Source organism: Archocentrus centrarchus, chromosome 5, assembly GCF_007364275.1.
Source record: "Archocentrus centrarchus isolate MPI-CPG fArcCen1 chromosome 5, fArcCen1, whole genome shotgun sequence".
Lineage (NCBI taxonomy): Eukaryota > Metazoa > Chordata > Actinopteri > Cichliformes > Cichlidae > Archocentrus > Archocentrus centrarchus.
Window position 1 is genome coordinate 31,732,786 of NC_044350.1, and position 13,689 is coordinate 31,746,474.

At 42.7% G+C, this 13,689-nt stretch overlaps 1 protein-coding gene across 2 annotated transcripts; it reads right to left on the reverse strand.

Moving 5' to 3' along the window:
• Positions 1 to 469: 469 nt before the first annotated feature.
• rbbp5 (retinoblastoma binding protein 5) lies at positions 470 to 13,234 on the reverse strand. Of its 2 annotated transcripts, none has more exons than XM_030730268.1 (14): positions 13,076 to 13,234; positions 10,451 to 10,476; positions 10,146 to 10,318; positions 9,721 to 9,861; positions 9,418 to 9,580; positions 7,793 to 7,902; positions 7,434 to 7,553; positions 6,992 to 7,145; positions 6,784 to 6,855; positions 6,485 to 6,602; positions 5,711 to 5,780; positions 4,308 to 4,543; positions 4,080 to 4,157; positions 470 to 848 (listed from the first exon to the last, which is right to left on the reverse strand). In XM_030730268.1, the coding sequence occupies exons 1-14, from the start codon at positions 13,092 to 13,094 to the stop codon at positions 796 to 798; spliced, it is 1,533 nt and encodes a 510-aa protein (XP_030586128.1). In that variant the 5' UTR covers positions 13,095 to 13,234; the 3' UTR covers positions 470 to 795. The 2 variants fall into 2 exon arrangements, with proteins under 2 accessions (XP_030586128.1, XP_030586127.1); XM_030730267.1 differs by having other exon boundaries at positions 3,909 to 4,157.
• Positions 13,235 to 13,689: the final 455 nt, after the last annotated feature.

Genomic DNA, 13,689 nt, shown 5'->3' on the forward strand with positions numbered 1-13,689 from the left:
ATTTTGTTTTTCACAGGTGACTCACAAGCTGCTAAATTAGTTTTATTTGTATAATATCCACTCACTGCTGCTAAGTTTCAACAAAAACATTGAATGAGAACAAAAAAATTAGATGAATATTGTTAATAAGCTCTTTTATAAGGCACTGATCTACCAGTGGAAATTCACCTTGTGTTAAAAGTTCATGAAGGAAATGCTGCTTATGTGGCCAAGGGTTGGATCACCAAGGCCTCGACCTTCAACTAGCACCAGTCCACAAAGCATCAGACCCCTCGGGCTCGTCCCACAGGTGATGGGCCCACATGGCTGGGCATTATGAGTTAAGATACCATTGCCTCCTAGGTTAGGTGTTGGCTGGAACTTAAACTCATCAGAAACTTTGAAAAGCATTTATGTGCCTCTGAATTCAGTCATCAGTCAGGAGATACAATGAATCAAAAGTTGAAATCAAAGTCAGAGCTCAGTTCAGTATTTATAAACCAGAATGTTTTAATACGTATAAAAACAACAAGCAAGACAACGCACACACTATCAGGACACAGACGTTCTATACATGATGAATCCTACAGAGGACGTGTGAGCTCTACTGTGACGACTCGGCCGCCGCAGGGATCCGGTCAGAGATCCGGTCAGAGATCCGGGCTGACGAGTTTCCCTGTGATGCTGGTCTCTGGTTGGGGTAGGAAACAGTCGGCACGCCAAACAGGCGGCTCGCTCACAGTCTGTACACCACATCAGGATTTGTCTCTTTGCTCTGAGCCTGTTGGTGCTCCTCCACAAACGCTCAGAGCTGCATCAGTCCATCCCTCCAATGTCGTGCTGTTTGTACGACGGTGTGACCAGACTCCCTGCAGAACAACAAACGCACCGTCAGACACACACACACACACACACACAAAAACATCATGAATGATAAGACGCTGATTAACTTTGACTGAGCGGGTTAATTTCTGACCACAGGCCAGTAAATGTGGGAGGGCTGAGTCAGGAAGGAAATAATATCTCTATCAAATCAAAAATGTGGAACAGAAGGATGCAAGAAACGGAGGCAGATGATCTGCTGTGGCGACCCCTAACAGGGTGACAGAATGGGGCAGCACTGCTTGTTTATGGCAATTATTCCATAACTAAGCTAATTTTGACAGTTACTACATATTTTTAGTGTTTCTGCACAAAATATTTTAAATACTCCACGTCTACAAACCAGGTATTTGTTTAGATTTAATTTTAAGCACAATCTGACTACGACTGCAGGAGGAAGAGTGGAACTTCCTTTGATCCCTTCAGAATAATGTACTACCCCCTTATCAGTACAATGCAATGACTACTGAAAACACTAAAGAGAATATTGTTTTCACACTCAAATGAATTAGTCACAGGTTATATTTATATCATGTTCTGCTACTTTTTTTTTTACTTTTTTATATGAATGTAACATTTGCTCAGGAAACATTAAGTTTCAGTGATGTAAGAGTGAAAGAAAACAAAGATGAAGCAAAATGTTGGGGATAAAAAGCAGCGCTGAGTGTGACTGTGAGGTGAACCAGTTTAAATGTGGGGGAGGAGACCTCGGCCATCGCCCCGTACTCATACAGCTGTGACAAAACTCTGAATGAAAATTAACATGATAGAAATCCATAAATGTATACCGCCACCCCACATCTCTGTGACACACATTCAGAAAAGAAAAAACACAGGACCTGAGAGACAAACATCTATATCAATGAAAAGCCCAAGGAGCGAGGCGGGAGTGGGAGCAGGAGGGTCAAAGGCCAAGCAGGAAGTAGACTAGTCGCTAGCCCACAGGGAAAACAAGCTTCACCATCCCATCAACGGGCACGTCAACACCCATCTGCCAACCACAGCCCAACATGAACAAATTTAAATGATGCAGATTAGTCAGAGCGAGGCTGCAGTTAGCAGAGGTTATACCTGTGAAAAGCCACAGTCGGGGAGGGACAACATCATAAAGGTGGGAGGAAAAAGAGTCAATGTACAAACAGTTCTTCTGATCAGTAAGCTTTTCCAAACATCTGTGGGAAAATAATCCCAGCAATACGTTTCTGTCATATTCCCAATGTTCTGATTTAGTATTTAGTTTGTGTGGCGCTGTTTTTGTTTCTCATGAGAACAGAAAACAAATGTATTTGTCATGTAATGCTAGCGTGCCATGCAGCTATTTCAATGTGCTATTAATAAACTGGAACACTGTGTTGAGGACCTAATTTAATTGTGGTAACTGCAGAACTCAGCTGTGCCCTCTGACCTGAAATCGAGGTATGTCCAATTAAAGCAGTCGTTTTACAGCCTGATGAGTTTCTGGGAACAGATTTCCACTTTGTTCATTTACTGAAAACCAACACTGAACTCTAAGCTCCCATTTTAGGCTGAAGAGCAACAAGAGGAGTTTTTTTTTTTTCCTTTTTTCCCAGCAGCAGCAGCAGCCGCAGCCACAGCAGCCTCATCACTGTAACATAATCTCAAGGTTGGTATTCACCCCAGACCAATCAGGTGTGTCGTCATTGTTGTTCCCACAGTCTGAGTACTCAGTCCACAAACACACAGGCCCACACACGTTACAAACAGCAGGTTCCCTGCACAGCTGCAAGGCATGCACCTTATAGATAACAACAGACTTCTTGTCCTCCTAATCTGCTCTGTGCATCTTTATGTAGCTTCCATTAAAAAAAATCAGACTTCACAACAGTCTCAAGCAATGAGACGCACTGAGCCGTTTCTGGGACACTTTAGGTTACAATCATTACCTTTAGAAGGAGAGGGAACGCAAGACAGCTGCGGCCAAGTGTAATCCTGCAGTTAGGCTGATGTGTAGGCTGAACAACTAAACAACGCGACAACGCTTTGTCATGCCAGGATGTTAAAAGATACTATGTGTTGATGGATTTCCATAATGATGTGCATTATAGCACCTTAGTGATTTATATACCAGTCAAAAGTATGTGTGCCAAGTTAACCATAAAATCTCTGATCAATCAAACACAGCAGCACATGACAAACTGCAGGGAATGTGTGATAATTTAAATAACAATGTTTATTATAATCAGAAATACCTTGCAGTATACAGCTGATGCTTGAAGTGGTTCTTGAACCACTTCAGAAACTGTAAAAGTTTATGCCTCCCACCCAAACTTTTACAAATCATTACAAACTAATCATCAGCCAGATTGCATCCTCAAACTCTTGTATAACTTCTTTAATAAAAAGGAAAGAATATAAGATTAAAAAAAATACCATTAAATTCATTTCACTCATCTATTTTCCTGCTTGCAGCACCTACAGTGGCTCTGGGCCCATCGTTTCAGTGTCGCCTACACCAACACAGGGATCTAAATTAAGTTTGGCATTACTGCCTCCTGCTGGACTGGAGTTGGAGAAGTTTGTTGTATAGTCAGGTACAAAAATGATGTGCCAAAGCAACCATCATGTTTTCATGTTTGCAGTACTTTAATTCTTAGAAACCTGTTTTTTGTATTTTTTTAAGAAAAGTTGCTCTGAATTTCTTAGTATATCTTAGTATAAAGTTAGTAACATTTATCTAACAGTTATGTAGAAGATGTCAATCAGTGTTTATGATACAGATGGGTGCGAGTATGGAGGAACGTCGACATCCACGTTTTCAGACTGAACTGGATCTAATGTCAAAAAGACTGTCAGATAAAAGTGCATGTTCTGACCTCCAGACTGTGGCTTTATAACAGGCGGGTCTCTGTTAGTGAGCTGTGTGGTTTGGGTTTGGGGGGGGGTGGAAGCAATACAGGGATAGGGGTGGGGGGGTGCTTTGAAGACAGGCCAGGCTGGTAGGGCATCACTCAAACTAGCAGGGCTAACAGAGCTCCCAGACTCAGCAGCAGCAGCAGCAGCAGCAGCATGGGTGGTGGCGTGCTTACCTGTGGCTTGGCCCCCCTCTGCTCTGCCCTTCAGCCCTCCTCCTCCTATTCCTCCTCCTAATCCTCCTCCTCCTCCCAGGCCAGAGCTGCCCAGGGCCTCGGGCACCACAGGGAAGGAGGGCCGTTCACCCTTGTAGGGCTTCGGCCTGAAGGGGAAGTCTTTGTCTTTACCTTTGGAGCCTTTGGGCCGGCCTGCTGTCTTCTTCTTTGACTTGCTGTCTCCTTTTACGCCCAGCAGGGGGTGCACCTCTGAGGAGAGAAACGCACGTTATAACTTCCTGCCGATCAGGAAAATAAAAGGCCCTGGACATTATCTGAAAATTTTACACAACACTTAAAAATTTAACCCCCTATAATTTATCTTGTGGTTATTCTAATTCTCATTTTTCCCACTCTCACCATCACTGGGCACCCCCTGCAGTTCAATGGTGGTGGTGCGAGCTTTTTTCTTTGCTGGACCGCCTTCAGATGAAGGCTGTCGTTGCTTCTTATCGCCGCCAGCCAATGTTTCCTCTGAAGCTGCAGACTGCACCGAGGCATCTGGCGGGGGACCGAAGGGGTTTTCCTCTGGATCTTCAACCTCGGGGGCGATGGGCAGGTACAGCAGGGCTTTGTGGTCCTCCAACTCCTCGTCACTAAACGACAAACACAGATGAGACTTGTCACTTTATTTAGACTTAAGTTTATAACAATAATCATCTTCATTTGGACTAAAGGTCATACTCTGCACTGTGTAAGCATCCATCTCCACCGTCTGCAGCAGAGTTAGACATTCAAGTTGGCTAAAAAGAAAATTTACAAAGGCTCTAGTCCTCCTAATTTAAAGGCCGAAGGAATGATGACTAAACCAGTTTTGATGTTACATTTAAAACATGGGTGTGAGATGAAACACATCCCTTAAAACTAAAAGTTTTCAGTGGCTTAAGGATGTGATCACAGTAGCCTGGAAGATTCAGAAAACTGTTTAATCTGCAGTCAGATGAAAGATGAAACATCCCAAAGATGTAGAAAGATCTCTTAATCATTCTGACTTAAATTCATATCAGTTTCATTAATATAGCACTGAGCGGAAGAAAATGGATGGATAATTTAAAACAGTGATCTTTCCCAATGTGCTTTATATTGCAAGGTAAAGAGCCTACAATATTATAAAGATGAGCAAGTAGTTTGTGACAGAGGGGAAGACCACCTCCTTTTTAACTTCCACTTATCTGGGGCCAGGTCGTGGGGGCAGCAGCCTAAGCAGAGAAGCCCAGACCTCCCTCTCCCCCCCCACCTCCACCAGTTCATCCAGGGGGACCCCATGGCATTCCCCGAATGGCTGCGCTTCTCATCCCATCTCTAAGGGAGAGGCCAGCCACCCTTCGCAGGAAGTTAATTTCTGACGCTTGTATTCGCAATCTTATTCTCTCGGTCACTACCCAAAGCTCATGACCACAGGTGAGGGTAGGAACATAGATTGACCGCTAAAGGAAGAGACCATCAGTATAAAAGGTGAGGGGAAATAGTGAAGAGTCCCTCAGCAGGCTGAGCCAATAACAATATAACTAACAGACGGTTCAGGGTCACCTGTTCAAGCTCTAATTATGAGCTTTATCAAAAAGGAAAGTTTTAAGCCTAATTTCAAATGCAATGAGGGTCTCTGTCTCCTGAACCCAAACTAGGAGCTGGCTCCTCATAGATCAGGACTCCCACTCTACTTCTGAAAACTCTAGAATCACAAGAACGCCTGCAGTCTGAGAGTAAAGTGCTCTGTTGGGATAAGATGATACTATGGGGTATTTCTTTCTAGTTCCTCTCACCTGCTACAAAAAGCAGCAATGGGATCAACAGTGGTCACATCCACCTCTTCATCTTCTGCAGCGTCTGCACCTGTAAAACATGGACGCAAGTTCATCTCGGAGACATCATGAAAAAAAAGAACTTGGGAAACCATCAAGATCAGCACAGCTCAATGTGAATGGGCCAATGGTGAACATGTAGTAAAACCTGGGTTACAAATATGTGTGATTCAGAAAGGAAGTACTGAAGAAATCTGCATACTTAAACAACTTTAGATTTTACCGCACTGTCATGTTTGCACTTTGATGCATTAATGATGTCTTTTGACATCACACAATGTTCACCAAAATCTGTCATTTGTTTGAATTTTTCTCCAGCTGCAAATACGGCCTCAGTTTTCTTTGTGGCTCAATAATGTTAATGCTTATGGGCTGAATACTGTATATTCAGCACATAAGACTGACATTTGAGCAACTATTAGTTAGGTCACTTTTCCACAGCATATTAAAAGACAGATTAAATTACATATAAATAAACACTTCTTATACTTTTACCTTTAAAATAAATAAATAAATAAAAAATACAGAAACACTGTAACCAATGAAGATTTCCCAGAAAAGCTTTAAATTGGAAAATAAAGAAAAAAACAAATCATAACTGCACAAATTGAAATTACCATATGTAAGCTGCATAATGTGTGTGTGTGTGTGTGTGTGTGTGTGTGTGTGTGTGTGTGTGTGTGTGTGTGTGTGTGTGTGTGTGTGTGTGTGTGTGTGTGTGTGTGTGTTACCTACCCATCTGCTCAGGTTCGCTCTTGTCTTCGTCCTCAATGTCGAATTCAGACTCTCGCTCCTCGTACTCCACGTTCTCGTCCAGCTCTTTAAAGTCTGGAGCAAAAGCGCTCCAGTTTTCCTGCAGGCAGACAAAACATTTACACAGTGACAAGTTACGTCATTAAAGCTCAAATTCCCACATTTCCCCACAATATGAACCATGGATCTGAATATTTCAAGCCAACCATAAGAAAAAAAAAACTTGACAATAACGCTGTTCATTCATGCGTATCCAGCTTTTATTATCATTGTCCACTTACGACTTGGTTCTGAGCCCAGATGGACACCACTCCACTGGAGATGGAGGCGATGATGGGACGGACTGGGTGCCACTGGAAAGAGGTCAAAAGGTAAGACTTTTTAAGTAAGTTAATTCTAAAATAACGCAGTCTCTCAACATAACTGAAAATACACTGACACGAGTGAGTGCTTTAATATTCCTGCACGATGCTGAGCCAGAACACTTACAGCGACATCCAGTAGCAGCTCTCCTCTGGTTCCATGCAGGATCTTCACCAGGTTGCCGATGCTTTTCTCCCAGATGTAGAGGGCGTGCTGCCTTGCTGAACCAGCCACAATGTACTCGCCATCCCCAGAGAAACAGCAGCGCTTCCACGGAGTCCTGAACACAGGAAACACAGTAACAGGAACAGAGGCAGCGTCACAAAATGCAAAACCAATGGTGAAAATCTGATTTTAAGGAAATTAAATTTACTTTTACTCAAACACTTGTCACCCCCAAAAGAATGGATTCAAACATTGCAATTTCCTCTACGAAAAATTCCAGTTCATTCACTTCATAAACTGGCAAAAAATAAATTTGTAAAAAAAAAAAAAAAAAAAAAAAAAAAAAAAAACCCATAACATTTACTCCAAAACGGGCAATCAAAAATTATCTGCACAGATTTACCTGTTTACCAAATCCTGAAGTTTCTGCATAGGTTCAGGCTCACCGTCCCGGCCACAGGTCAGGATCTCTCTGCTGTCATACACCCTGATGATCCGGTCTGCTGTGTTTATTAGGAAGCAACTGCATAACAAACAGGACACATGCACAATAAGAGGAAGAAAAACTCAGTGTTCACAAGAGGGACTTTTAAAGGGAATTTCTTTTAGATTCTTCTATGCCTTCGGCATACAATCTGTAATACAGAATCCAAGAAAATGGAAAACCACAAATTAAACGGAAACAAATGGTCAAGATTGTGTAATCAAGACTGTGTTCATCAGTTCTGATTAGATACAGAAAGCCCTCCTGCTTCCTCTCACCTGCCCTTTCGTGCAAATTCAATGGACTTGATGGCTGTGGTGTTGCTGGTGCCAGTTGTTACTCTGAATGAAGCCACCAGTTCCTGAGTGTTTGTGTTCAACACCAGGATCTGCAACAGCAGACAGAGGGAGAAGGAAATCATCAGAAACACAGGATGTCATTCAGAATACATGACAACTGCTTCAAAGTGTAAAATGTACACAAATCAAGCATAACATTATGAACACCTGCCTAAAATTGTATTGGCCCCCCTTTTGCTGCCAAAACAGCCCTGACCTGTCAAGGGATGGACTTCACTCGACCCCTGAAGGTGTACTGTGGTATCTGCACCAAGATGTTAGCAACAGATCCTTTCAGTCCTGTCCAGTGCATCCCACAGATGCTTGATTGGACTGAGATATGGGGAATTTGGAGGCCCCATGAACACCTCAAACTTGTCCTTGTGCTGCTCAAATCATTCCTGAACCATTTTTGCTTTGTGGCAGGGTGCATTATCCTGCTGAAAAAAGGCCACAGCCATCATGGAATACTATTTCCATGAAAGGGTGTACATGGTCTGCAACAGTGCTTGGATAGGTGGTATGTGTGAATGTAACATCCATATGGATGGCAGGACTCAAGGTTTCCCAGCAGAAAAAAAAGCATCACACTGCCAGCTTACCTTCTTCCCACAGTGCATCCTGGTGCCAGGTGTTCCCCAGGTAAGCGACGCGCGCACGCACGCGCACACACACACACACACACACACACACACACACACACACACACACACACACACACACACACACACACACACGTGATGTAAAAGAAAACATGATTTATCAGACCAGGCCACCTTCTTCCATTGTTCCGTGGTCCAGTTCTACTGCTCGACTGCCCATTGTTGGTACTTCTGGTGGGTGACGGGCTCAGCAGGGGCACCCTGACTGGTTTGTGGCTATGCAGCCCCATACATAACAAACTGTGTTGCACTGTGTATTCTCACACCTTTCTATCAGAACCAGTATTAACTTTATCAGCTGTTTGAGCTACAGTAGCTCTACTGATGGATCGGTAGATACAGAACTGCAGCTCTGGTGATGCACTGACCCAGTCGTCTAGCCATCACAATTTGGCCCTTGACAAACTCGCTTGCATCCGTATGCTCGCCCGTTTTTCCTGCTTCTAACACATCAGCTTTGAGGACAAAATGTTCACTTGCTCCCTAATACAGCCCACTCACTAACAGGTGCACTGATGAAGAGAATCAGTGTTATCCATTTCCCCAGTGTCAGTTCTGAAGTATTCTCGCCTTCCTGATTTTGAGTAAAAGTAGCTGCTGTTCAAAATGTACCAGTTTCAAGTCCAGCAAGAACAACTCCATTTCATCCATGATGGCAGAGCAATGCAGACACAGCAAGATTATAAATGCAAACAATGGCATCGCCCATTCTGGCAGAGAACCAACACAGTAACAAAGTTTTAGGAGGAGATTAAAGACTGTTTAAAGCCCCATCAGAATATTACAGCTGAGCAATGTCTGCAAAAGTTCTGCAGTGCATGTGTGAAAGCACTGAATACTTTTAAAGTGCACTGATACAAGTAAAATATATACAGTGACGTATAAAGTGAAAGCGAGGCTGACCTTTCCTTTGGCATTGCCAGTGTAGATGTATTCGCCCCGCCTATCAAAGGCTGCCACCACATTGAGGTCTGAGTCATCGTCGACTGGCAGGACAACATGTTTGGAGTCTGATAGCGTCAGCAGGACTGGAGCTGACTTCATGGGACACACCAGCACCTTGTCCCTAAAACACACATCACTTCTTCTTAGCATAAAATCATTACCTGAAGAATGATTACAAAGCAGTGATTATGAGACATCATTGCTCTTCAAATCTGACCCGCAGCCGAACCTCACACCACATGACACAATCAGGTCACTCACATGTCTCTGGGGTGGTACTGAAGCTTCAGGATTGGTGAGGGGAAGCGGAACCTCTGGTCACAGTCTCCAGTTAGGACATCCCACTGCGAGACAATGTTGTCTGTGGATGCGCTCACCAGCTTGTGGCCGTCTCGACTCCAGCTACACACATTTATACAAAACACGAAGCATTGTGTAACAATGACTAATAAAAAGGAACTTCAAATGACAACTGTTAACCTAGATTTTCTCAGATAACATCACCAAAACACAACAATGACCACAGCAGTTTGAGGATATCTGCCTTGGTAACATGTATGTTGAATTGTCACCTGAAGCCTGCTTTTTGTCTTATCTTTTGCCATTGCAGAAATTTCACCAGAATGCAGAAAAATTAACCTGGTTCCCTCACTTGTATTCACTCAATTAACAAACAACAGTCTCACCATAAGGAGCAGACTGGGTGGATGTGTGCACTGATGATTTTGGCGATCCCTCGTGTGAGGAAGTCCCAGATGACGATGCGACCGTCGTTGCAGCCCACCGCCAGCAGGGTTCCCCAGCGATTGAACGTGCAGGTGAGGGCCATGCTGATACAGTCCAGAGTGCCATCTGCCTCCTAATATCAAAACAAACCACAGCCAGAGCATTTAGTCCAGGGAAAAGGCTTCTTATATGACTGGAATTAAACCCATGCAGGTATTCTGAGGACTTTCAGAGCATGCGTGTGCATTAAAAACTGGCGGCTTACCTCTGGATAGTTCTGCCCGAACGATTCTGAGAGAACAACAGAGAGAGATTAATAACAAAAATGTGGCATCCAAAACTTTCACCATTCATCGTTTCATCCTCAAACACCATCAAAACTAACATGTTACCGAAAGAAAGAAGAAAGGTTTGCACATCATTTGGCTCCCCGTAAAGGCAAGGCACAGATTGCCCGAGAAGGTCCTACAGATAAAAATCCTTTTGTATAAATATTTTAAGGATTAAATTACTGGAGCCAAATAATGTGCAGACCCTGCTTCCTTTTTTTTGCAAATCCTTTAATTCCTTTAATTTCACTGTTAAAAACCTTAAGCAGGTACTCGAGTAAAGTTTGCCTTGTCTTAAGCAGCCCTTGAACACTTTATAAACTTTCTGTTTGGCTGATAGCAGACAAGGCCGACACTAAGAGTGCTTATTCTGTTTATTGTATTATTATTATTTTGTGAGGTCATTTTCACTTTTCTTTCTTTCATCAAACCACACCTAACCCCAAAGCCACTATACTTTTTTTTTTTGGCAACAGCGGCTTTATTGTAAGTGTAGAGGGACAGGAAACAGGGGACAGATAGAGGAGAAGACATGTAGGCAGATCGGCAACAGGCCGGGAGTCGAGCCTGCACCCCCCCGCACCACATGCATGTGGTCGCCTGCTCCACCGCTGAGCTACCCGGGTACCCCCAAAGCCACTATACTTAAGACTAAATTACCACTGACATGCTGAAGACACCTTATAACACCTACTCTAATCAGAAAAACCTTAAATGAAAACAGAAAAAGACTAATTTTACAGCTTCTCTTCATCTACAACACATCATACGAAGTCTATCAAAAAACAAACTTTGTGTAGACTTGTCAAACTATGACTAGCTCAATTGATAAAACAAAGGCAGCTCACATTTTTAGAAAGACAAACACCAGTTATTTCACAGCTTTTCCTCCATTCAGGGTTTCACAAAGTTTCAGAGGCCAGTCTATAACTGATAAAGTTCTATGCGGGTATGTTTGTTTTTTTCAGTGGAGAGTGACAGGGAATTGGGAGGAGAGATACGGGGGAAGACATGCAGGAAACAGGGACAGGCCGGGACCTAAACCTGCGCCGCCCGCACTGCCACACGGCATATGTATGTGGTCACCTGCTCAGCCTCTGAGCCACCCCAGCGTCCAATCCGGGTATGTTTTATTGCATTGGTGTGTTCAGGATCATTTTCATGCTGAAAAATTAAACCACTGTCAATCAGACACTTTCCACATGGTGTTGGATGGTGGATCAAAATATGATGGTACTTTTCTGTGTTCATAATTCCATCAGTTTTGACAAGATCTCCAACACCACTGGCTGAAATCCAGTCTCAAACCACGGCAGAGCCTCCACCGTGTTTTACAGATGCTGTAGACACTCATTGTCATACCTGACCTGACCTCCTCTGTACATACTGACAATGATTTGAACCAAATATTTCATCACTCCATTAGATTTTCAGTCTGGATCTTGTCTAATTTGGCATACCTCAGCCTGTCCTCCCTGCTACCCTTCCTTAATAATCACTTCTTTACATCCACCCTTTCACTGTGACCATTTCTAATGAGGCTTCAGTGAACAGTAGATGGACAAACTGGAGGATCATCTCTCAGGTTCTGTGTCAGGCTGGAATTTTTTTTCTGTGTCTTCAAGACATGACTTTCAGATACTGTTCATATGCTGTACAGTTTTGTAGGCCTGACACTTCTTTTCTCCTCCACATGTCCACTTTCCTTACATTTTTTAAGGATATGCTGTACATCATGCCAAGAAATTACAATTTTTTGGCAAATAGCTCTTTGGGAATCATCTTGCTGGTGTAAAAACCTATTTTATTTCTGTCAGCCTGTGTTATAGTTCATATTTTTTCATAGATTCATAGAATGAATGGCCACTTAAAACCCGTTTTTATATTTCGTCACCCTCTTAAAATAATGGTCTAAGTCGTTTTGTTTTTTCAGGTTTTTAAGAAAATAAAAAAAAAAAAAAAAACAACTGAACCAAACATTGAAAATACGACGATTTAGGCAAAGATAAAACTTTCGTTTAAAAAAAAGTGACTTAGGCCATTATTTTAAGAGGGTGACGATTTATAAAATATCGCTACTTCCAGGTTAACATGTATGTCCACAGTGCTGACAGTCCTGCTGTCACTAGGAAAAACTGGGCATTTTTTTATTATTATTTTCGAACAAAAAAAGCCAGCAAGTAAGACCAGGAAGGCTTAATATATGAAGGAACTACAAGAAAAACACATCGCAGCGGTTTGTACTCTGAAATAAAAAAAAGACCCATTTAATTCAAACATATGCTATGGGAAGCTAGCATTAGCCAGCTACTACATCTACTACATTCAGTTGTTTACATATAAATGTTTATGAATCTATACATTAGGCAACATTGCATTATTCTTTTTAGTAGACCTTAACAACGGGTTTCTAATTATTTACGAGACTATAATTTCACTCTTATCGGCTGCTGTTAACATGCTAGGCTAACCTACGATGCTAACCATAACAGGTACAAAGCGACAGCGCCGTCCGGACAGTAACGTGCACAGAAAACAGATATTTGCTTTTAATACATTACCGAGCAGTTCCAGATTCATCGCTGGACGCCTGAAGGCCCAAAGTCCCCAAACAACGTGCTTTCTCTGACAGCTTTTTCTGACTTTTCCTCGTATTTACTTCTGTTGCGACTGCCGGGGAGCCTGGCGCCGATCCTCCAGCGAGGACCCCAAACAATGACACCCACGATGTGCCTGAAAGAAATACAATCGTCCGTGGATGTCTGTGTAGGTTCTCAGCCATCCAGGTCATAGTAGCTTGAAAAAGGGCGACTGGACTTTATTTTCTACTTACATGTTTTTTGTTTGTTTGTTTTTTCTGCGGTTGATCTTGCCAGGAGAAAAATAGAGACCATTTTAGATCCCCTAGCCCTTCAGACTGTGGGAAAAAAAAAGCTACATTTCAGGCCCCACAGCCTGATGGATCGGTACGTTAAGCGTTAACCTTTAACATCGAGTGTGACTTTTATGATGTATATTTTGTTTTGTTTTTTTGTTTTTTTAAACACCGAACGCAACGTCGCCGACACAGCGACAAGCGCCCTTTTACATTACCGTAATACGCCACGGTTTGTCCAATCGGAAAAATTCAAATGATTTCTGAAAGCTGGGAAATTGTCAACATGTGGGTATTACG

Coding starts and splice junctions, on each gene's coding strand:
- rbbp5 (XM_030730267.1), bottom strand. Junction 7,903..9,417: donor CTGGCAATGCCAAAGGAAAG/GTCAGCCTCGCT, acceptor CTGCTGTTGCAG/ATCCTGGTGTTGAACACAAA. Junction 6,856..6,991: donor AGCTGCTACTGGATGTCGCT/GTAAGTGTTCTG, acceptor ACCTCTTTCCAG/TGGCACCCAGTCCGTCCCAT.